Genomic DNA, 24,488 nt, shown 5'->3' with positions numbered 1-24,488 from the left:
AGATTGCTTTGAGTCTATTTGCTTCAGCCAGGGGTTAGAATTAAGTAAAGTGTCCAAAAAAAGAAAAGAAAAAAAGTTGAAAATACCCGCTTCTGGATTTCCTGCTCATTGTAGTATGTGAGTGCAAGTATTTGCTCTGCAAATTCAGTTTGCTTGCTGTTAAAGGAGTGAGTTTGGAGGGAGAGTCACCTGGGCAGTTAGTTAGCCATCCAGCTGAACACCTAAGTGGAGACTGCTGAGCCCAAGCGAGCTGCATTCCTTCTTAATAAGCTGCAGCTTTAAATTCACAGCAGGCCTAAAATGGCTTGGATGCCCAGGGGCTTCAAACAGGGTAAACTGCATGGAAGTCTGAAGAAAGAGAGGCTTGGAATGGATGTCCTTTTAGTCTTTCTCGACAATATGATTCTATCATGGGATATAGATTTCTGATCATACAAATTCAAGGGCACTTAAAAAAATTAAGCCTCCAACAGCTTTGGTGTCTGGGATAGATTTCCATTCAAGCAATTCCACTGAATCTATTTAAGCAATTAAAATTGCTTGGTTACCCTCCTATGCACTGCAGAACAATTAGCAGAGCACTTCCAGCTGCACTCCGCTAGCAAAGAGTCGTGAGCTAACAGAAAGTTGAAACAAAAAGTATGCATTCAGCAAAGACAATGCACTGGCCCTTTTCAAGTAAGTAGAGTCTCTATTCTAAATCTTTGGGGACCGCTCCAGAGAGAGAGAGATGAGTAACTCATGCTGAAATTCCACAGGATGAAAAGACTCACAGAAATGCATGCTTAATGAAAAGCACTACATAAATTCCATTTCCATAGAATCAACTCCCTTTTTCCATTTAAAAAGTGCCCCACAGCACACTCAGCGGGAGTTGAGCAGCCTCTGGGGTACTGTGGAGCCACTATGCTTGGCAAAGTTATTTTCATAGACTTCATTAGCTGTTTGCAATATTTTATCTGAGTCATCTTTTTATCATTATCCCAGCGAGGATGGGCAAGGATTTGGTTTTAACAATGTTTTTCCATTCTAGTTCAAGGAATGGTGTGCAGCTTGTAACATCGTTCAGCATCTCTCAGTGACTCTGGCTTAATCTGGGCAATCTGCCACCTATTTGCCAACCCTTGGCTGACTCAGTGGGAGGTCCATTGAGGGAATGCGTTGAATACCATACTCAACACTACCCATTGCAACTTCCCAACACACGTTTTCTCTCATTAGAACAAAAACAACAAAAAAAGCTTTTTTAAAATGTGAGAAATGTGATACAGTGGTGCCCCACAAGACGAATGCCTCGCAAGACGGAAAACCCGCTAGACGAAAGGGTTTTCTGTTTTTGAGCTGCTTCGCAAGACGATTTTCCCTATGGGCTTGCTTTGCAAGACGAAAACGTCTTGCAAGTGTTCCGATTTTTTTTCGCTCCCCCCCTTTTTCTAAGCCGCTAATAGCCTTTTAGCCGCTAATCCGCTAATCCTTTAATAGCTGCTAAGCCTTTAATAGCCGCTAAACCGCTAATAGCGCTAATCCGCTAAGCCACTAATAGGGTTGCTTCGCAAGACGAAAAAACCGCTAGATGAAGAGACTCGCGGAACGGATTAATTTCGTCTTGCGAGGCACCACTGTATATGTAAGTCGCTAGTTCTAGAAGGCAGTGAAAGTAGAGAGCTGGTTGGACTACACAGCAGCAGCTGGGGGAATGCACAGGTGTATGAGTGTCAGCAGTGGGAGTGAGGAGCAGGTCATTAATAAAACAGCCAGTGTCAGTTAAGTTAACTCTATATTCAAAAAAAGCAAGAGTGCAGGCATAGTGATAGGGTTGCCATGTTTCAAAAAGTAAAACGTTGAGTAAAATGTTGAGCTTTTTTTCGATCCAGGACAAAGCACTGCCCTTCTGATGTCAATTCCACAACTCTTCCCAGTAGGTCTTGCCTCAATGAGGTAATTGCAAGAGCTGAAGGCCGCTGCCTTCCCACTGCTCTCTAAGGCTCCTCCCCTGGGTCCTTCCCCAGCAACCTGTGGCTCCTTCGCCTTGTCTCTCTTTGCTTCACCCTCTTCGTTCCTCTCCATGTTCTGGGGAGGCCAACGGGAAGGAACCTGATTACAGCCGGAGGGAGGGACTCTCTGGCAGCCTACCGCCACTCTGCCTCTTGGGCCCCCTCCTCACCAGTCTCTGCTTCTGCCTCTGCTTCTGGACTGCTCTCTGCCACAACCTCTTCTTGCTCACTAAACCAGCTTCCGACACCTCCTCCTTCCCTCTACCCACTCATCATCGTCCCACAACCAATCCCCTGGGTTCTGGGCTTTCTTCACTTGGGGGTACCCCAGCTGATGCCTCCCACCGCTCCTTGGCATCCAGCCAGTCCATGACATTGAGTTCATGCTCTCCCTCCCTCCCCCTCTCTCTCTCTCTCACACACACACAAATGGATGAATGGGCAGAGTTGAACCCTTCTATAGCGCTCCAAGAAGCCAGACCTGGACTGCAATCTGACACATCTGTAAGCAAGGATGATTTATTCCAGCCCATGACTTACAGCTACCCAGCCATGCAATTTCTAAATGCTGAATGCATGGTTCAGCTTACTACATCTCAAGGCAACCAGTTAAAAGACTATGGCCACAAGTGCCATAAGCCTGTCCATGCTGAGTTTGTTACACTGCATAACTGGTTCAGTTGCATAACTGGTTCAGTTGCATTACTGGTTCAGTCCATGGCAGCACAGATGAAAGTCAGCTGGGCTAACAGAAATCGCAGCTGCCATGAACGCGAAGGTTATGTGAAAAAGCTTCCAACAGTCCTGCAAACCTAAAGCTGGCATCAAGATCATTGCGCAAGGAGATATGGATTTCCTTTATCCAGCAAGTCTTAGAAAGGATAAAGATGAACTCAAGAGTAGACCCTGGACAGGTTCCTTTGACAAACACCAAAACAAGCTAAATCTGTCCCAGATGGAAAGAACCTGTGATGCAAACACAGGTTGGCCACTTCCAGTCTTACAGAAACTACTTCTTTGATCACATGAGATTGCCCTTTCTGATATAATAATCCCTTCTTGAGGTTGTGGGCTGATTTTCACATGTCCCACTAGGGAGCAGCTCATTAACAGACTGAAGCTTGATTTTGACTTGTGGAATTCAAGGGCCATTTTGGGGCCTTTCTGCACAATCAGTTATGGAGCCCTAAATGTGTTTGTTACTAATTTCTTCCCCACAGTCAAACCCCCCCCCCAAAAAAAATGCACATCTGTTTTGGTGCTGGTGTTTTTATTTTTACTTTATTTATTTTGCACCTGGGAAAATGAAATATTTCCCTAACATAGTTTGTTTATTTAAACAGATTTTATATACCTGTATGTATATAGCTTTAATTCTATCCATGTTTAATTCTATTTTAATGATAGATTTTCCAGTGTTTTTAGTGGTCTTCTTTTTTACCTGTAAACCACCTTGAATTCCATCAGGAAAAAGGGTGGAGTATAAATAAATAAATTAATAATAATAATAATAATAATAATAATAATAATAATAATAATAATTGTTGTTGTTGTTGTTGTTGTTATGACTGCTGTGTGGAATATGTCTATGTGAATGGCATACCTGGATATTTTTGTGTGAAATAATTAATGGGCTACCTTTGAAGGTGACACAGAAACATGGGAGCAGCTGCCAGGACCGCATAACACTGGTTCTAAAAATCTAGATTCAGGTAGGTAGCCATGTTGGTATGATGCAGTCAAAATAAATTTAAAAATTGTCCAGTAGCACCTTAGAGACCTACTAAGTTTGCATGCACACGAAAGCTTATACTCAGAACAAACTTAGTTGGTCTCTAAGGTGCTGCTAGACATTAAGGTGCTGCTGGACATCTGCATTGGCTCCCCAGGACAAGCACAGTTCAAAGTGTTGGTGCTGACCTTTAAAGCCTTTAACAGCCTTGGCCCTGTATAACTGAAAGAGCATCTTCACCCCCAACATTCAGCCTGGACACTGAGGTCCAGTTCTGAGGGCCTTCTGGTGGTTCCCTCACTGCAAGAAGTGAGGTTACAGGGAATCAGGCAGAGGGCCTTCTTGGTAGTGGCACCCACCCTGTGGAACACCCTCCCATCAGATGTCAAAGAGATAAACAACCAGCCAACTTTCCAAAGACACTTTTAACTTTTTGATGTTTTGCTATATTTTTATCATGTTGGTAGCCATCCAGAGTGGCTGGGGCACCCCAGTCAGATGGGTGGGGTATAAGTAAGTATAATAATAATAACAACAACAACAATAATATAATTGCTATAGCCTCAAGCCTGACACACATAGATCAAGACAATGCATCTTCACTTTCATCATAGCAGTTTGATCCTTCTCTTACTTGATTGTTTAAGATGACTTATATGCCACTTTTCCACCATCAGTTGTGCCCAAAGTGGCTTATAACAAACATTCAAAACCTCATAATACAAATATATGAAATGGAGAGCATGTCAACAAATTTTAAAAAATGGCAAAATAAACAATTTAACAAACATAGAATAAATCCAATATTACTAAAAAAAATAAAAGCAATATAGGTTTAAGTATATAAATACAAAGCAGAACAAGAGCTAATTGTCAATTACTTCTCAGCACATGCTACCCACAGGGTGGGGGCAGGGGAACTCCTGACAGTAATCCTGCCACAGTGTCTAATTAAAGGGGAACTTGTCGCAAATTCAAGTATTTATTTTAAAAACTGGTAAGGGGGGGGAATTAAAACCAGGCACTAAACTTTGCCCCTTCCCTACCTACACAGCCCTGGCATACCCGATAGTGTGGGCAATTCAGCATGCAGATTCCAGGAGAAGTGCAATGAATGGGTAGACCTAGCAGCCACCACTCTGGAAGAATAAGTCAGTCTCCCTTTTCATTCACTAGGTCTTTCCAGCACACCAAGAAATAAGCCAATGGAAGTGCCATGCTCCTTTCAGAATAACCTCTACCTTTGTTCTGCATCAATCTCTTTGGGTACTGGGAAAAGAAAATGCAGAACTGGATTTGTATGCCCCTGGAATGGACTCTAGATTCAACCCTGCCAATTGTTTGATGTAGTGTTATTTCCAGAGCCCCTGCCAAGTCGTCATCTAAAGCAGGCCTGTAAGTCTGTAAGGCTGAGTATGCAACCTCACCAGCCAATATGCAGGCATACCTCCTAAAATGACGGGCACTGTTTTCCAGTTTTCTCCTGCCTAATTTCTCTGACATGGAACAAACATCAGTCTGCCCTTGGGTTTTACAGATCTGGTATATAAGCAGACCACAAAGTTCTGAGCCAGCAACCACGTCAAACCAATTCCTGCTGGCACCTAAACTGACACTGCAGCCAAGTAATCATCCCTGAGAATACCATATTACATGCTTTCTCCTGCCCAAGTGCATTCAGGATCACGTCCAGGAAGAAACAGTGTCTCTGAAACAAGTGGCCATGCCTTGTGCTACTTTCCAGTTCCAAATCGGTCAGTCCAAATGGGTCAGTAACAACCCAGTTTATGTTCAGCCTCATGCCCTGCAGTGGCCCTACAAGACTTGTAGATGGCAATGCTAATGATTTCTCCCTTAGATAGCACTTACCTGGTTTCGATGGGCATGGAATGCATCTGCTGACCCCCCAAAAGGCCCCCACACTGCCACAACAATCCTCATAGCTGGCCAGACCAGGTAGTGGGTCAGCACACTAGAAAGAGAAACGGGGGGAAAGAGATAGTATCAGAATCCTGTGCTATTTGTACTTTGGAAGGAAGGCTATGTTAAGCCCTATGCCCAATCTTTCATTCCATTCTTTCAGGGGCAGCACATTGTAGACCACAGCTAAAGGTGCCAAGATGCCAGTGATGGGAAGGAAAAGCATAGGCCTGCCTTTCTGTGGAAGAGTAGGGGTTAAGGATGAATAAATCTGTCAATGTTGGTTTCTCTCAGTTTCTACTTTTTCCATTCTTTAAGTTCCGTTCCACGTCACTTAATGGGCTTAAAAAATAAAAAAGACCACATAAAAATTATATGCATTTCCAAGAAAATTTCTCCTAACAAATGCATTTTTGTTTAATGTATACATTTTTCCCTCATGCTGAGCATTTTGCATGTTATTTTCACTAATGTGACATTTTATCTGTGCCCTTTCCCCTAACACAGACATTTTTGGGTTAGAGAACTACATTGCAAAATTCAGAGCTGTGTAAATGTTGAAGGATAAGCTGTTCCTTCGCTTTGTGTTCAGGAGTTTCGCAGTGAAATGCAAACCAAACAAGCTTCTCCTCCACCCCTAACAATGGTGCTTGCATTATTCTTAGGCGTCATTACAGGCACCCATGCTCCCTGCAGGGCCAGAGGTGTATTTTAAGACAGTAAACAGTCTCGCAGACAGGAAAACGAGAGCCTTGCCTGTATCTTTGGCTCTTGGAAAGCCAGGGTATTAGTATTAGATACAAGGTATTACTGTTATGTTTGAGCAGCAGAGCATGACCCAGAGATAATATCACCAAGCAAAGCCTTTGGATAAAACAAATGCCTTTTCACAGACGTACATCTATTAACTCGAGGGATGGGTAGACAATTCCAGACCTTGTGGGGACATTTGTGGCAAGGCGTTTTCATTTACTTAATGAGTATTTTTCCCCCTCCTAACAAGGTCCTCTGGATTACAGTCTCCCCCATTAGAGCTGAATTGTCGTAGTCCACAGGCCAAATCTGGCACTCATCCATCGCCCAAATGGCCATGTGCCCAGCACTCACATTCCAATAAGTATGGCTTCAGACTGAAACGGAAGAGACAAATGCTTCCTGCCCAGGCTCCTAGCCATCACCTAGTCTGCTCCACTGCGGACCCTGCTCCAGTGGAACCCCCTGAAGTTACCTATAGAACCCTACCTGAGATGAAGTAAGGCCTAAATGTGTCTCCTCCTTTCACTAAATCCGCCAGTCAGCACTTGGGGGGAAAACAAGCACTTAAGAAAAACAGTGACTGCATGGATCATTTACTCTCATAAAGTGGAATTGGGATTTTCCAACCCTATCATTATAGGCAAAATGTTTCATACCAAATTTTCAGAATGAATCCATGTAGAATTGCTTGGCTGAGAAGACCTAGTACTAGGAATCAGGATGGAGCCGAGTCTGACTAATGTCAAAATTGATTGCCTTGGGCATGGATCCCAAATGACACAGACTGTCCCCTGAAAATCTGGGTTATAAATGCAATGTAGCAATCTAAAAAATACACACAAGCATTATTCTGAACTCCTGTATGCAGTGGTACCTCGGGTTAAGAACTTAATTCATTCTGGAGGTCTGTTCTTAACCTGAAACTGTTCTTAACCTGAAGCACCACTTTAGCCAATGGGGTGTCCCACTGCTGCCGCGCCGCCGGAACACGATTTCTGTTCTCATCCTGAAGCAAAGTTCTTAACCCGAGATACTATTTCTGGGTTAGCAGAGTCTGTAACCTGAAGCGTATGTAACCTGAAGTGTATGTAACCCGAGTTACCACTGTAATTCCACAGAACCTATGAAACAAGAAAGAAGGAAGGGAAGGCAAGAGAGGGAGGGAGGGAGGGAAGAAAAGAGTAGGACTAGATTGCACCACTTATGTGAATTTTCTTTCCCTAGAAGCTTCAAGGGAAATGAATTTTAATCAATACCAAGCATTTGTTTATTGTGAGAAGAGTTTCCATATATATTCATTTCCTAATAAAATCTTAACTAGCTATAAAAAGAGTGTCCTTTGGACCCAGATTGTTTGAGTGTATATGTGTGAGGAAAAACAGACAGTAAAAAGGCTGGAACAAAAAGTCTCAGAACAACGTATGGTCAAGGTAGCATCAGTTGATCAGCACTTCTATTGACTCACAGGACTAGATGTGCTCTTTGAGGATATGCAAAGTACTTCAGACCACAGGCTCAGCTGCCTCCTTTGTGAGGAAGAGTTTCTGGGGGAAGGAAAAAGCGCTACCTACAGAATTGAACGAACCCTGCCTGGCATTTTTTTGTTTGACTTTCTAGAGCATTTGTAGGCTGAGGTAATTTTAAAAATAATTGTACATTCTCCCTGGTGGACCAAAATGCCTGAATCATTGTCCTTGATCTTTTAAATGTTTGTAGCTGCCTCTGTTTCATTGCTTTTACCTGCTTTTACCCATTAGTTTTCCGCCGCTGCTTCTTTTGCTTGATGATCATTTTTGCATTTTATTATTTTTTATTGCATTCAACATCACCTTATGACGTTACCTTGGATTTTTCAAGAGAAGGTGGGATACAAATGTTTTCAATAAATAAAATAAAATAATAAAAAATGGCATTTCATGTGCATGCTTAGGGTTCACACACACTGCATCCATTAATCTCACATTCCATAACCTACACCCCAAGTGTGCGAACAAAATTGAGTTAAGACAGAATAGCTCTGACCTTTCCATGCATTGACTCCATGTAACACTTCCCCACTAGGTCCTGAGGCCTCTGCTGCTGATGTCTCTCTGTGACAATGTTGTTGTTGTTGTTGATGGTGGTGGTGGTGGTGGCGTTATCGCTGTACTGGTGGGAAGCCAATGGAAACTGAGATATCAACACAGCTTCAACACTGTTCTCTTCTGACTGATCTGCGTCACTTTTCACTCGAGCTACCTGATGGATCTGCACAGCAGCTTCCGGAGGGTGGTTGATATGTACGTTCACAAGGGAAGGGTTTCTAGAAGCTGGAAGGAAAGTTTGTCAATGGAAACATGACTTTGCTTCTTGCTCTGAGGCAACCTACAAATTTCTAGAAGGGTTAGTGGATATACTCTGACATTTGCTCCATCTGCAGGACCACACTGGTTCTCAGTACAAACATTAGACTGAAAAGCAGCCATCACTGTTCATTTATGGCCCAAAATGTACAAACAAGGGTAATAACTTTTGAATTGCCACGAAGCCCAGAGAAAACAATGAAACCTGTGAGTATCAGAATACAGTGGTACCTCTAGTTACAAACTTAATTCGTTCCGGAGGTCTGTTCTTAACCTGAAACTGTTCTTAACTATAGGCATGTTTTCGCTAATGGGGCCTCTTGCTGCCGCTGCGCCGCCAGTACATAATTTCCTTTCTCATCCTAGGGCAAAGTTCTCAGCTCAAAGTAACTCTTCCAGGTTAGCGGAGTTTGTAACCTGAAGTGTTTGTAACCTGAGGCATTTGTAACTCAAGGTACCACTGTGTGGACAAGAATATTAGCATCATCCATTAGCTTCTTTCTAGGCTATGTGTAGATTATAGCCTACATGAGTGACTTATTATGAATTCTAGACCAGGGGTTTTACCTATGTGAAGGGAGTGTGGCTATTTCTTTATGGGGATTTCAATTAAGAAATTCAGAAACCTCTACTAAGGTCCTCAATTTGTGTGTGTGTGTGTGTGTGTGTGTGTGTGTGTGTGTGTGTATCTATATATCTAAATCATATCTAATAATTAATTAGAATACAAGGCAGATACTTGCATGGCAGTAAAAGGTAGTGATCTCACAAAAGGAGTCCTAAGCACAGGTGTATACCTGAGCCGACATCCTGTATATGTATTTATCTTGAAGCACACACAATTGAGCAGTACTAAGATTGTGAATAGTTAAGCAGAGTTAGGGATGTTTTTGTAGAGAACCATCCCTTCTTCTATAAGGCACTTATCATCTGATAATTATTTTCCCACTTCATGGCAAGAGGAAGGTGGGCGGGAGGCAAAGGCATGCCCGATATAAGCTCTACACACCAGCAGCCTATAAGAAGCAATGAGACCAGTGCCGCTTACCAAGTTGGTTGGATAAAGGAAGTGTGTACATGGAATGTTTCATGGAGTTGCTTGCCAGGCTGTTTGGCACGTCTTTTTTCCTTTCCACTTTCAAAGCTGGTAGGTGGCAGAACTTCCCTGTAGAGTTAGATGGGCACCAGCATTCGTCCCTGCCCACACAGCGTCCCCCATTTAGACAGGGAATCTGGCAGAAATCTGCAAAGAAAGGAAATCTGTAAGTGAAAGCCAGAGATGGAATGCAGATGAATGTCCAGAAGCTCACCCTAGCCAGCAAATAGGCAAATACCTGTCCTATCAAGAAGTCTCAGTCACAGAAAGATGATGATAATAATAATAATAATAATAATAATAATAATAATAATTTTTATTTATACCCCACCCTCCCCAGCCAAGGCCGGGCTGAGGGAGGCTAACAAGCAATAATAAAAACAAGTTGAATGAATACAACTTAAAAACAAAAGATGTCAAGCTGTCCAAGTTATGAAGGACACCAAGCATGTGAGCTAACTCTACTTCCAAAGATGACTAAGAAACTTTCTGCCTGTGGTGCTTGAAGGCACTTCTATCCTCAGCCCTACTATTTGTGCCATGGAAGAATGTTACTAACATGGGCCGGATGAATGTGCAATATGGCCAAGGTAGGTTTCATTTTCCAATTCAACATGTTAAGCCAAAAGGACTGAAACCTTGAATGGGAAGACACCCTAAAATTCAACCACAGGGAGGAAGCATTTGGGTTCTTCTGTGATAGCTGTGCAGGGCCATTCCACAGAACTACTAAAGGTAAAGGTAAAAGGACCCCTGACCTTTAGGTCCAGTCATGACCGACTCTGGGGTTGCGCGCTCATCTCACTCTATAGGCTGAGGGAGCCGGCGTTTGTCTGCAGACAGCTTCCGGGTCATGTGGCCAGCATGACTAAGCCGCTTATGGCGAACCAGAGCAGTGCACGGAAACGCCGTTTACCTTCCCACCGGAGCAGTACCTATTTATCTACTTGCACTTTGACGTGCTTTCGAACTGCTAGGTTAGCAGGAGCTGGGACCGAGCAATAGGAGCTCACCCCGTCGCGGGGATTCGAACCGCTGACCTTCTGATCGGCAAGTCCTAGGCTCTGTGGTTTAACCCACAGCGCCACCCGCGTCCCAGAACTCCTAGATAGGGTCAAACTACTAGATAGGGTCAAACTCTAGAGCAGCCCTTCCCCAACCTGGAGGCCCTCTAGATGTTTTGTAGCGCTAGTCATCTGGAGGGCACCAGCTGGGGAAAGTTGCTCCAGATCAATGGTTAGAGGGCTGACCTGTCCAGCTCACTGAAATTTCCTGTGCAATTACAGTTTCAGCAAGATCAGAAGAAAGGCTTCAGCTGCCATAATAATTAGGAACGGCATAAAAGCTTCAGCCAACTCTCCTGGTTTCCACACAAGCGAAAGGAGAGAACAGGAAGAAATTAGGTGTTGGGAGTCAGACCCAAAAGCTAATGCCAATGAAAGCAGAAAATTGGCCCTGACAAGAAGAATTGCAGCAATGCCTGTCTGAGACTCTGACTGAACTGCTGTATTGAGAGTAGGACAAAAGGTAACTGTATTCGACCTCTTGTCTCAAAGAGGGCAGGACCAGTCTCGGGGAAGACTCATTTTCAGGCCAATTGAGCTGTCATCCTCCTCCTACTCTGAACTCTGCTCTTGCAGTGAATTGCTAGTCTCGTGGATGAAAGCAACAGAGGAAGATAGATAAACCTTGTGAAAGGGGTCAGACATATGGGAAGACTCACAGATACGGAAGCCCGATTTAGGGTCATGGTCATGCCCGCCCTGGCTGTACAGGGTGGTGGTGTCTCCTTTCTCACAGCTGTTGTAGCAGCGGCCATGTCGACAAGTCTGTTTACAGATTGTGGGAGTGAAGATAATCTTTATCTTCCTGATTTTTTCTGTCAGGTTGACACCTGCAAGGAAAAGAAAAATGAACATCACAGAGCAGAAAGACGTCTCTGAGCACCTTAGTTTAGCACAGGAGTGAGGGACTTGTGGTCCTCCAGATGCTGGATTCTGACTGCCATCAGCCCAGCCAGCAGGGCCAATGGTTCCAGGGACAATGGGACTTGTAGTGGCTTAGGGCCATGGGCGGAAGAACATAAGAGGAGTCTGCTGTACCAGGCCACTGGCCCATATAATGTCACAGTGGGCAACAATAAGGCCTATATTTCAAGCCCTGATATTACAAACTCTATAAAAGCAATAAGTACAGACTACTAAAGGGTGAACAGGAGGATTTAGTAGATTACGCAGCGAACCCACAGAATACATTTCAAGGATTTACTTAAATAAAACTAGGGGAAAGGGATAAAATGCATTAACTGAAAGAAGCACGAGGCATTTCTGTATCAGAATGACAATAAATTCTTTCCGCCTTTATTTCTCGGCCCTGTTTTAAGGAAGGAAAGGAGACTGGGAAAGCTACCCTGAAGGGAAATGCTTGGATGTAATAATAATAATAATCTACAATATTAATGCCTCCCACCAGAACAGAGCACATGGCTGCGTTCCAGTCTACTCCGGTCCTACTCCAGCTGAGATGGGGGGAGGGGGGAGAGGGAGGGAGAGACAGCCAGGCCAATTAGTTGAAGTGAAGGTAGAGGAATGTTGCATAGATCAGTTAGGGTAGAGATGTCAAAGCTGAGGGGGGAAAGCTTGATGCCTCACTTCAAACAGGATATTGGGGAGCTGGAAAGGGTTCAGACAAGGGCAACCAAAAGGATGGAGGCAATGGAGCAACTATGAAGAATGACTACAAGATTTGTTTTATTGTATTTTTTAAATTAAGGATGTTTTAATGCCCCAGTGGATTTGTTGCTATGTATTTTTATTATGCATTGGTTTTATAGTTGTAAGCCGCTTAGAAGCCATTCTGGCATATAAGCAGTATATAACTTAATAAACAACAACATTTGGGGCTTTTTAGTTTGGAGAAAAGGCAAGTAAGAGGAAACAATGATAGATGTATAAAAAATTAGGCATGGTGGGAAGGAAGTGGTGAGAGAAAAGTTTTTCTCCCTCTCTTATAACATGAGGGGAACATCCAACAAAGCTGAATGTTGAAAGACTCAGGGCAGACAAAAGACGGTACTTCTTCACTCAGCACATAGTTGTGTGGCGAGTTCCCACCTCCCCCCAATGAAATAAAGACACAGGACAACAGAATTCAGGTTAATGGGTCAAATTAGGCCACAACTTTATTGATTACAGGAATTGAGCGGTATTGGCTTAGGCATTGGTCCTAACAACTAACCGGCTTGAAGGCCGGTAAGGGTTAACCACCAGTGGGAGGAGTCCTGCTGAGGCACGTCAACTAGGACATGCCCCCGGCGTCACCGTGTGGGGGCGTGCTGTGGGCTTAGGACAAGGCCACGCCCCCCGGAATCCTTTACCGGACTACCCTTTGTTTGGGGGAAGGTGATGGCACTCCTTCCCCCCCTTCATCTGCATAACAATAAAACAGTACCCCCACCAATGCCTAACCGCCAATACCAAGGAGTTGTGACGGTTGGCTACGAGGTAGGCGAAAACCAAATGGCTGGTACCAATCTGCCAGTTGGGAAAATTCCTACCAGGCCCCTTGACGGCAACCAACCGAAGTTCATAGCAACGTCAAAGCACCTAGCCTAGAGGGTGGGAAGGGAGGGAAAACCGGTCAGCTGCAGTGAGGGAAAGAGGGGGAGCCTCGGCTGCGGCAGACCTAAGTAGCCGAGGCCACGCCCCCGGAGCCAGCCGATTGGCTGGCCCGGGGTATGACGCAGCCGAGGATTCCCTCTGCTATCGAATGGGCTGGAGCCAGCCCCCGCGAGTGTGAGGAAGGGGCGTGAAGCTCGCAACCCCACCTCCTCCTTATCTCGGAAGTGGCTTTCCCCCACAAGAAGCAGTGATGGCCCCAAACCTGGATGGATTTAAAAGACAATGAGACAAATTCATGAAAGACAATGCTATCAATGGCTAGTACGCATGATAGGTTTCATCTCCACCAGGAGCACCAGTTCAGGTAGGAAATGGGGGGGGTGACGACGTACATAACATAGTGATGTTGCGTCCAGGCATCATGCATGATGTCATAACATTGTGCATGACGCCTTGATGTCAGATGTGACGTTCATGAAAAACCCTAAGAATTTTATGAATACACATCTTTGTTCTTTGTTCTGACATATACATATTTTTGCAAGTCATTTTCCTAATATAATGTATTTTTGTATGTTATTTTCACCAATGATTTTTTAATTACATACTCCCTTTATATATTCATTTTTGTACATTTTGTTTGATTGGGTGTAGAACAGAACTGCAAAATTTTGTGTGAATTTTGAAGAATAACAGTGTTTCAGCTTGCATATTAGTTTGAAAAGTGTAAATTAGGTAGTTTCTTATGAAAATGCAAATTAAATCATCATCACCATCACCATCATTCTCACTCCCGCCTGTAGCTAGCTAAATTCTGTGCTGGTACTTTGGATTATACACCTAATCAGGCCCATGGAAATGAGTGTTTATGTAAACCTTACTCACTGTATTGCTACGGATTGCTGGCACATGTACATGGCTATGGCATTCTCAACTATACCCTACCTTAATGGAGACAGGGACATGGGTGGCGCTGTGGTCTAAACCACAGAGCCTAGGGCTTGCCAATCAGAAGGTCGGTGGTTCGAATCCCTGCAACGGGGTGAGCTCCCGTTGCTTGGTCCCAGCTCCTGCCCACCTAGCAGTTCGAAAGCACATCAAAGTGCAAGTAAATAAATAGGTACTGCTCCGGAGGGAAGGTAAACGGTGTTTCCATGTGCTGCTCTGGTTCACCAGAAGCAGCTTAGTCATGCTGGCCACATGACCCAGAAGCTGTCTCTGGACAAACGCCAGCTCCCTCAGCCTACAGAGTGAGATGAGCGCCGCAACCCCAGAGTCATCCGCTACTGGACCTAATGGTCAGGGGTACCTTTACCTTACCTTAATGGTAAAGGTAAAGGACCCCTGGAAAGTTAAGTCCAGTCAAAGGCGACTATGGGGAGCGGCGCTCATCTCACTTTCACTTTCAGGCCGAGGGAGCTGGCGTTTGTCCACAGACAGCTTTCCGAATCGTGTGACCAGCATGACTAAACCACTTCTGGCACAACAGAACACCGTGACAGAAACCAGACTGCACAGAAAGGCTGTTTACCATCCTGCTGCAGCAGTACCTATTTATCTACTTGCACTGGCATGCTTTCGAACTGCTAGTTTGGTAGGAGCTGGGACAGAGCAACGGGAGCTCACCCCGTTGCAGGGATTTGAACTGCTGACCTTCTGATCGGCAAGCCAAAGAGGCTCAGTGGTTTAGGCCACAGCACCACCCTCATCCCACTACCTTGATGGACTCCCCACCACCACCAACACTGCATGAAGCCTGTGCTTAGAAACATTTGTCAAAGAAACCTGGCTCATTCTTTAGACCTTACCCCCGTGAGGTGAAGATGGTTCTTGAAATGCCATACGTGGCCCAGAACTGCTCTGTTCAAATCCATTCCCATTCGGCAAGGCATTGGATGTGAGCTGATCATTATTGGTGGCTGGATAGCGTCGGACTGTACGAGAGGGCCCCGTGTGCAGCTGAGGGGTAGCAACAGAACGACTTTGGCTCTGAGACCTGTTGAAAAGAAAGCAGAGCTAACATCTGTGCTGGATAAAATGATACAAATCTTTCTTTCCCTTTTATTGATTTGCATACCAAATTCGAAAGAAGAAAGAGATGCAAAAACAAAGAAAAGGAAGGAAGAAAAACAAAGAAAAAAAGGAGGAAGAATCAGTTCCCATTAAAAATACAATATCCCTGATACATCCATCTTAGGTTAAACATATAAATGTTGAAACAGCTATCTACATGTAGTTGATAAGAAACACACTCAAATGTAGTTAGGGTGGTACAGTCCTCACACCACTGCATAATAGACGGTGGGTGTTTATCCTTCCAGGCTTGTAATATAACCACATTACCAGCTTAAAATGCAGCTAAATCAGGCATAGGCAAACTCAGCCCTCCGGATGTTTTGGGACTACAACTCCTATCATCGCTAGCTAACAGGACCAGTGGTCAGGGATGATGGGAACTGTAGTCTCAAAACATCTGGAGGGCCGAGTTTGCCTATGCCTGAGCTAAATTGTTCTTATTCACAATTGGAATTGAAGCTGGTTTGGGGGGAAATGTATCACTAGGAAATGACAGGATAGATATGGATTTGGGCTAACATTGTGTGCATGCCACTTCCCAAACCAGCCATGGGAATGCACTGGATGTAGAGTTAACAGGAGTGTATACACAGTCGAAGTCTCTTGGCAACCATAAAGGTTCACGAAATCCCCTCTGTTGTCCTTTCATTAATCCCCAAATTACAGGAATATAATTTAAAAGTAAATGGACACCTGCAAAGATCAAGGGTTTCACCAATACAAAACTGATATGGACAACAACTTCAGTCCAAAAAAGGAAGTATCACTGGCCATGCCCACATCATATGTCACAGCATTTCCGGCAATACACCTCCAGCTTCTATCTGTGTTCGACATGGCCAGGCGTTCTTTCTGGCTGCATCAGAGGGAGAGATGAACCTGGAGACTCCTCTTCATCAGCTCCATTTGGACCAGCTGCTCTTTGATTCTCTCAGAACCATCGCCTCCACTGCCATTAAGCAACTTTATTATGTAAAATTATGAAAGACCTAGGATCTGGACATGCATATTTCCCTCTTTTCTTCATATCCACCCCCACCATTCTTTTGACTTGTATCTTTTGGTTTTAAGCCATCATTCAAAATTGTAAGCTGCCTAACCTCTCACCATTGCTGAGACATGTGGAAGCAACCAGCTTAAATGGCTTCCAGGATCATTCCAGACTACTTTTTTTACAGCTACCTCCAGGGAATTCAGCCCCTTGTGAATGAATTTAGCCAGTGCTATTTCTCTAGAAACAGAGATGCGGGAACTCACCATGAACACATCCCTCGTTCTCTTAGAATAATAATAATAATAAATGACAATGGCGCCCATCTGAGAGGTGCTAGAACTAAGTTCTGGCAAGTTCTGGCTGAAAAACAGCCCTGAATCTAGCCACCATTCACAAGAATACAAAAAACTTGTGGGGTAGCAATAATATATATCTGTTGGGTCCTCTTGAGCTGTGCATAACCATTTTGGCACATCCCCAGTTCAAAACCACTTCAAGAAGTTTTCCCATAGCTCAAATTTATCTGGGCTCAAAAAACAACAACAACCCAGAAGTCATGCATGCAGTGTGTTAAATGAATTGGCCCTGAGCAAAGGGCCATCACTGCTGTGACTGGGCAAGATGGTAATGTATTTATGATGAAAGTGCTGTTGTTGTCCTAAGCCTCTCATCTTCCTCCAGCCGTGAGTGATCCCACAAAAGCCTACTCATCTTCTGCAAAGGGCTGAAGCGCATTCCCATTCCTGCCTCTGGCATTGACAAGGAAAGAGATGTAGCCAGAAAAGAAGCCTGGCCAAGAAAATAAACAGAACACGCAACCCATAAAAGTCATGAAAGAAACTTTTACAGGGAATGAACACCCATGAGTGAATTTGCATTCCCCACCCCCACCCCTGGGTAATTTTATTTATGGGGCCTGGCATTTTGCAGCAGTCAAGCAAACAATACACATACACTCCCAGTTCCCAAGGCCACTCTTCAGTGCCCACTTAACACATGCTGGTTGTCACCCCAACAGAGCAAAGCTTGTTTTAACTCAGTGGATTCTAAACCTCTTTCTTTCCTAGGCTTTTCAACCCATTCCACCCTGTTGGCTCCCATTTTCCTTTCAGGGGATCAGTGCCAAGCTTTCCAGACAGCTTTGTTTGTAAGTACCCTGACCCACCCTGTATTTTTCAGCATCCTAAATGAGCCAGGGCAGAGTCAGTACTGAGATCTCCAAAGAAGCCTAAAGTGAGTCAGTGAGATTAAATAGGTCTTATGCGAGACACTTAAGCCCCACAAGTTGTATCAGATTCCCTGCACGTTCCTACTTCCACAGCATCTATATACAGTGTGCATTTGCACAATACAGACTCATAAGCATGAGATCCCAGTTTCGATGCAGCGCTTAAAGAAGCTCCAAGAAGCAGGGCTGGGGGGGGGGAGTCCTACCTGAAACCCTGAAGATTTGGATTCAAGGTTTGCTGCTAAATTTAGGGGTTAACTATATTAAACTATTGGTTTGAGCAGCATGAGCCAGCTCTTTCTTATACCTGGGGGTGGGTTTGGAGAGAGAGAGCTCATTCTAAAAGAATTCCCACTATGCTAACTTTGGTGGCTCAGTCATTAACTATTATTTGAAATCTGCTCCTCAGCCTGCTTTATCTTGCAACATGAATCTTGTGTTCATATTGAAACAAAGGACAATGGATTCGATCCTGAGAGTTGCTAATTGAAGAAGGTTCACCAAGGGGAACTATCTCATCCTCATATTCCCCCACCCAAGAAAGACTCTCTGGAGGGTTGAGGTCCTCTTGAACAGTGTGGGTAGTGGACAGGGAGTTCTTGGAGAAGCGAGAGAATTGCCCTAAATCAGATGCAGGCACCTGGTGCAAAACGGAGCTCCATTCACACAAGGTGCTTCTGATTCGGGGTGATGCTCTCTTCCCACTTGTTACGGAAAATCTGGGTGCGTATCTACCCTGCCACCCAGCCAATCGGACCAAGTCCGTGGATTCTAGCGGAAGAAAAGGAAGCTCAGCCGGACACAGGAGCAAAATGCGAAGATCCAAGTTTATTGCGCAACAGGTTCAAGACGAGATTGAACCCCGAGAATGGGGCGACATAAACTTTTAAAAGTTCCCACCAAGTCCCATAACACAGTGCGAGAAACGTCATGAATACATTATGGGAGGGTTGGATTTCATGGGTTACATCATGAATACATTACACACGTCATGAATATGTCAGAGAAAAGGTGGGGTTAGACTAATTTACATTTGAGGAAAGGGAGGGGGGAATATGCAGAGCGAGGGTCATACACAAATATACATTTCATGAGTACCGGTGGCGGTGAGACAATGGGTTACTGATATGCACTGTCTGCCACCTGGTATTGCCCGGGGGACGGGCTGGGCAGAGCGATCTGACAGGATTAAGGAGTTCCTGTGTACGTGACTTGCCGTCTCGAGGATTATGGAGTCGGCCAACATCATGGAGTCCTGGGGAAACTGAGTCGAATGACACCAAGAGCAAGAAAATTGGAGCTGCGGTTGATTTTATATGAATTTTGAAAGGTTCTGATGACTTTCAGTCCGTTCCGTAGCCTAGATCAAAAGCGGAAGCAGAATGTATCCATTCTTGTAGAAATGGATACATTGTAACAAGGGTTTGACAGTTTTACGAGGTCGGGAGTTTCGGTTCTATTGTTCTCGCCGTGGGGGGCCGTCAGCAGCTCGTCAGGAGGTTAAATGAGGCGTGCAAGAGCTCCCTGAGCTAGCTCCTGCAGGACGAATGCATGGCTGTGATTGGCCAAAGCGCGGCCATAGGAATAAGCGGAGAAGGGAAACACTCGGTCTACTCATTCTAAGTATGGAGCGCAGATAGGCATAGGAAAGGATAGGGAATATATATATATTCGAGCTTATTTCGCTCAGGAAAAGGTCTGGGAAACGTGTGGTGCTTGTGCAACGGTGAAGGGGGTTCGAGGGTGGGTGTGCGGTGGTACCCTTGAGGTCATCGCCTCGGACAGCAAAGAAGAAGGGGGGAAATAGGTACCCCCCCCTCGGTCCGTATCAGGATAGTTCCGACATGAGAGAGTCTGTGATCTGGGTCGCCTCCTGCATGAACTTAAGGAGGATGTCGGTGAGTCGGAGAATATCCACGTGGTTTGAACCGGCACCGTAGGCGGGGAAGAGTGCTCGGCCTACGGTCTCTCCATTCGCAGCAACGTCTGACAGGTCTGACAGCTCCTTTTGCTCCCTTTTGTTTCGTTGTCTTCCAGGCGGTAGGTGTGGTAATATTCTAATTCCGGGAACGATGTAGCCGATGAAGCAGGATCCGGACATGTGTGGGCTCACCCATGTATAAGCGCGGTGCCCACACACCCAGAATAGGCCGCTGAGGTAAGATTCCATTCGGCCTGAAGCAAAGGTTTGTAGTAGCATGATGTCTGCGGGTTGTGGCTTCCAGTCCAAGGGGTGTCCAACCGCAGCGGCCCAGGCAACAGTAAGGTTAGGAAAAGTTCGGGAGTCCCTTGTGTTAGAGACAGTGACCAGTCCAGTTGGTAGGATTTCCAGAGTGTTGGTGCATGTACTGGATCCGATGAAGGTTCCTTCCCCTGAGAAGCTGCGGCAAAGGGGTCCCTTCGTAGGGCCGGTGAGGTAGAGGTATTGATGTGTTAAGTTGAGTGCGGTCAGGTTCCAGGAGGTAACATTTCCGGAACGGAACTGTTCTAAGGTCACTGGTACAGGGACCAGTGGGAGGCTCTGTTGGAGATGGCTGGGTGCGTGAGCGCAAATCCAGCAGTCCGGGTAGGGTGACTCCTTCGCCACCTGGCTGAGAAGCTTAATATAGGAGTTTTGCTCCCAGGATGACAGGAGGTCTTCTCCCGGGAGTGCCGAGTCGGCGCCGAATTGTTGGGGTGCTGTGCCAACCGGATGGAGGGGGTCGGTGGTGTTCAGTAGTCGCCTATCCCTGGCGATACCGCCGCATCGCAGGGGTCCGACGTGGTCCCATGAGGGGGAGCGCGAGGGGTGTAAAGAATGGTGCCACCCTTCGAGATATTCAGCCCCTCTCCACTCATGAGTGACCCCTAAGTCCCATAGGCAGCAGAACCGTCGTAGGCAGAGTCCTTGGAGTTGGGGCTTCCGGGTTTCTGGGGTGGAGCGGAGGCACTGGAAGCCGAAAATCAAGTTTCCAGAGGGGTGGCTTGATTCCGTATAAGCGTGAGTAGCCCCTCCTGTCTCGACTTCGGTCCAGTTTGGGGTTTGCGAGACCTCCCCGTTCTCGTAAAGAAGGTAAGTCCCATTTCTGCAGGTCAGCCGGTAAGAGGAGTGGTCAAGAGTGAGAGTCGCAGAGCCGATACGATGTAAATCCTTGTTTCGAATGAAAAGTTCCCAATATTCGTTTTCGGCGAGTTGGGGAACTAGGGAATGGCGCAGCAAGGTCCGGGACTCGGGAAGGCAGAAATCAAAGTCCCCCATTCGATCAGGGTTAGACCTTCCCGTCTCGACCTCATGATAGTCCAAGAAGTGGTAGTTTGTTCGTAATCCTGTGCAGTGGTCTGATGAGGTAGACGTGACCCAGGATAAGGTGGCTAGGAGAAGGGCGGTGGTGACCAGGCGCATGGCTCGGATGCGTGAGCGAACGAAGGCGCCTGACAGGGTGAGGCTGTAAAGCGAAGGTATCAAATAGCGCTGTTGAACGGAGCTGTCAGATGAACTGTCAAAGGCGAAGCTGTGAAGCGAAGCAAGGTGTCAATGGAGCTGTCAAACGAAGCAGGCTGTCAATGGAGCTATCAAACGAAGCAGGCTGTCAATGGAGCTGTCAAACGAAGCAGGCTGTCAATTGAGCTGTCAAACGGAGCAGGCTGTCAATTGAGCTGTCAAACGAAGCAAGCTGTCAATGGAGCTGTCAAGCGTGGTTGTCGGCGCGTCTGAAACGTAGCTTGATGGTGTTGGTATCTGGGATGATTTCGGACGTCCAGTTGGGTGTCGCGGTGTCTGGTCCGGTCTGTTGGGCCCGACTTTGGCCCCGATCGGCTGGTCCGGTCTGTTGAGCCCGACTTTGGCCCCGATCGGCTGGTCCGGTCTGTTGAGCCCGACCTTGGCCCCGATCAACTGGTCCGGTCTGTTGAGCCCGATCTTGGCCCCGATCCGCTGGTCCGGTCTGTTGGTCGTCGTCGTCAATATATGAGGTCGGTAAAGCTGGTGGAGTCGAAAAGGTGAAGTCCTCGTCGTTGCTTTCTTCCGTCTCCTGTGGAGGGGGTGAGGACTTGCACCTAGTGTGATGTAACCAGGAATTCTTCTCACCTACTTTCACGGCGGTTGGCGATGTCAAGAGTACTTGGTAGGGACCTTCCCACGCGGGTTGGAGTGGTTCTTTCTGGTAGACCTTGACGAGGATCCAGTCGCCCGGGTGGAAGGAGTGAGCGTGGACGTCGATGGGAAGATTCTGTCCCTCGATGGCCGCGTAGTGGTGGAGACGCTGTAGCTGTGTCTGGAGCTGAATAACATAATTAGTAAGTTCTGCCTCCCCGAGCTCCAGTTCCGATAGTGGGAATAGAGTGTTGTAGACGGGAGGAGGTCTCCCGAATAAGAGTTCGAATGGGGAGAGTTTCAAACGTTCGGTTGGGGCGCTGCGGATGTTATGAAGAACTAGTGGGAGTGCATTGACCCATTTTAGGCCAGTGAGCTCGCAAAGTTTGCCCAACTGTATCTTTATTTCCTGGTTCATACGTTCCACTTGGCCAGAAGATTGTGGGTGGTATGGGGTGTGGAGGTCCCATTTGATTTGGAGTGATTTGGCCACTAATTGCACCACTTCTGCAGTAAAGTGGGTCCCCCTATCGCTGTCTAGGCGACGGGGTATGCCATAGCGGGGAATAATGTCCTGTAGGAGGGCCCTGGCAACTACGGATGCGGTGGCCTTTCTGCAAGGGAATCCCTCCACCCACGAGGAAAATTGGTCAACGATAATCAAAGCATGCTTAAAGCCTTGGCATTGGGGCAGATCAATGAAATCAAGCTGTAAGTTCTCAAAGGGGACAAAGGTCCATGGTCTGGCTCCCGGCGGCCTCCTGGGTTGACGCTTAGGATTGAAGCGCTGACAGGTAATGCAATTCTTTGATGCTGCTGCTGCTGCGGCAGCTATCCCGGGTGCGTACCAAGATCTAATTACATGTTCCATTAATCTCCCTTTTCCCCAATGTGTTCGCTGATGAAGAAACCTCGCTACTTTCGGAGTCCAGGCCTTTGGAAGGACGGGCCTTCCATCGGGGAGGACCCAGATACCCTGTTGTTCGGTGGCACCTATCGATTCCCACGTAGCCTTCTCATCCCCTGGGGCAGATTTGTAAATTTCTGTGAGGTCTAGGTCTGCTGGCAGTTGGAGGGCTTGGAACTCGGATTCGTTGTTAGGGGTGCGTAAGGCTGCCATCTGTGCGGCTTTGTCGGCTCGTCTGTTTCCTTTAGAAACTGAGTCCCTGCCCTTGGTATGGGCCTTGCAGTGGACAACGGCTATAGCGGCAGGTAGGTGGATCGCTGTGAGAAGTCGCTCAACCAGGGCGGCGTGCGAGATTTGAGACCCAGCAGCGGTTAGAAAGCCTCTTTGGAGCCAAATTTGGCCAGTTGTGTGCACCAAGCCGAAACAGTATTTACTATCCGTATAAATGGTTATCCGCTTCCCTTCACCAATCTCGCAGGCACGCAGCAGCGCAATTAGCTCGGCGGCTTGGGCACTGTACTGAGAGTTAATTGGATTTGACTCTATTATTTCGAAGTCGGAGACCACCGCGTACCCGGTCTTCCTGACCCCGTCGATCACTTTAGAGCTACCATCGGTATATAATATTAGGTCCGGGTTCTCCAGGGGAAGATGATCTAAGTCTTCACGGGGCTTTTCGGCTTGCCGGACTATAGTGGTGCAGTCATGATGCGGGGTGCCATCATCGGGAAGGGGTAGTAGGGTAGCGGGGTTTAGCGAGTTGACACGTTTAATGGTGACATTGGTTGGGGTTAGTAGGAGGGCTTCGTAGCGGTTGAGGCGGGAGTTGGAGAAATGGTGACATCCTTTTAGGGTTAGGAGGGTTGAGACTGAATGGGGAACGTGGAGGGTGATTTCGTGGCCTAGAACCGTCTCTTGGGCTTTCTCGAGGAGGACAGCGGCGGCCGCAATGGCTCTGAGGCAACTGACAGCCCCTTTGGCAGTATTGTCAAGTTGTAGACTATAATATGCTACTGGCCTCTCTTGGTCGCGGAATGGTTGGGTTAGGACCCCAGAGGCTACCCCCATTTGCTCGTGGATGAACAGGTTGAAAGGGATTCGGTAGTCGGGTAATCCTAGGGCAGGAGCAGATCTGAGTTCCCGTTTTAGTCGTTCAAAAGAGCTGTAAGCTTCATCTTCCCAGACTAAGGTATCTGGGTGGTCCTGGCGCGTCATGACAGTTAAGGGCTTCGTTATTTCACTGTAACCGGCGATCCATGCCCGGCAGAAGCCGGCCATGCCAAGGAAGCCGCGGAGCTGTCGCTTAGTTCTTGGGAGGGGGATTTTAGTGACTGCCTCAATTCTGTCAGTGGCTAGACTTCTGGTCCCTACTCCCAAGATGTGTCCGAGATACTTGACCTCTTGCTTACAATATTGGAGTTTCTTAGGAGACACTTTATGTCCCTTCTTTGCTAATTCTGATAGGAGGTATTTAGTATCTATCTTACATGCCTCCTCGCTGGTAGAACATAATAAAATATCGTCTACGTAGAGAAGCAAGGTGGAGCTGGCCGGTAAGTGGATGTCCTCTAAGTCCTGGTGTAAAACGGCCGAAAAAATGGCGGGCGACTCTACGTAGCCTTGGGGCAGTCTGGTCCACGTTAGTTGGCTGGGCCCCCAGGTAAATGCAAAAAGGAATTGGCTGGCCGGATCTAGGGGTATGCTGAAGAAGGCAGAGCACAGGTCCGCAGCGGAGTACCAAGTCGTCCCTG

The 24,488-nt window shown here is 46.4% G+C and overlaps 1 protein-coding gene across 1 annotated transcript in view; it reads right to left on the bottom strand.

Annotated features, from left to right (window-relative positions):
• The window catches only part of LTBP2 (latent transforming growth factor beta binding protein 2), a 151,320-nt gene that overhangs the window by 69,202 nt on the left and 57,630 nt on the right, over positions 1–24,488 (bottom strand). The window contains exons 4-8 of the mRNA XM_082231992.1: positions 15,269–15,456; positions 11,564–11,734; positions 9,793–9,987; positions 8,425–8,711; positions 5,596–5,698 (exon numbers count right to left, since the gene is read on the bottom strand). Coding sequence (XP_082088118.1) covers positions 5,596–5,698; positions 8,425–8,711; positions 9,793–9,987; positions 11,564–11,734; positions 15,269–15,456 — 944 coding nt within the window. The remainder of the gene's footprint in view (positions 1–5,595; positions 5,699–8,424; positions 8,712–9,792; positions 9,988–11,563; positions 11,735–15,268; positions 15,457–24,488) is intronic.

This window comes from Podarcis vaucheri, assembly GCF_965113315.1.
Source record: "Podarcis vaucheri genome assembly, chromosome: 1".
In the NCBI taxonomy this organism is placed as follows: domain Eukaryota; kingdom Metazoa; phylum Chordata; class Lepidosauria; order Squamata; family Lacertidae; genus Podarcis; species Podarcis vaucheri.
This window is presented reverse-complemented; position numbering and strand designations above follow the sequence as displayed.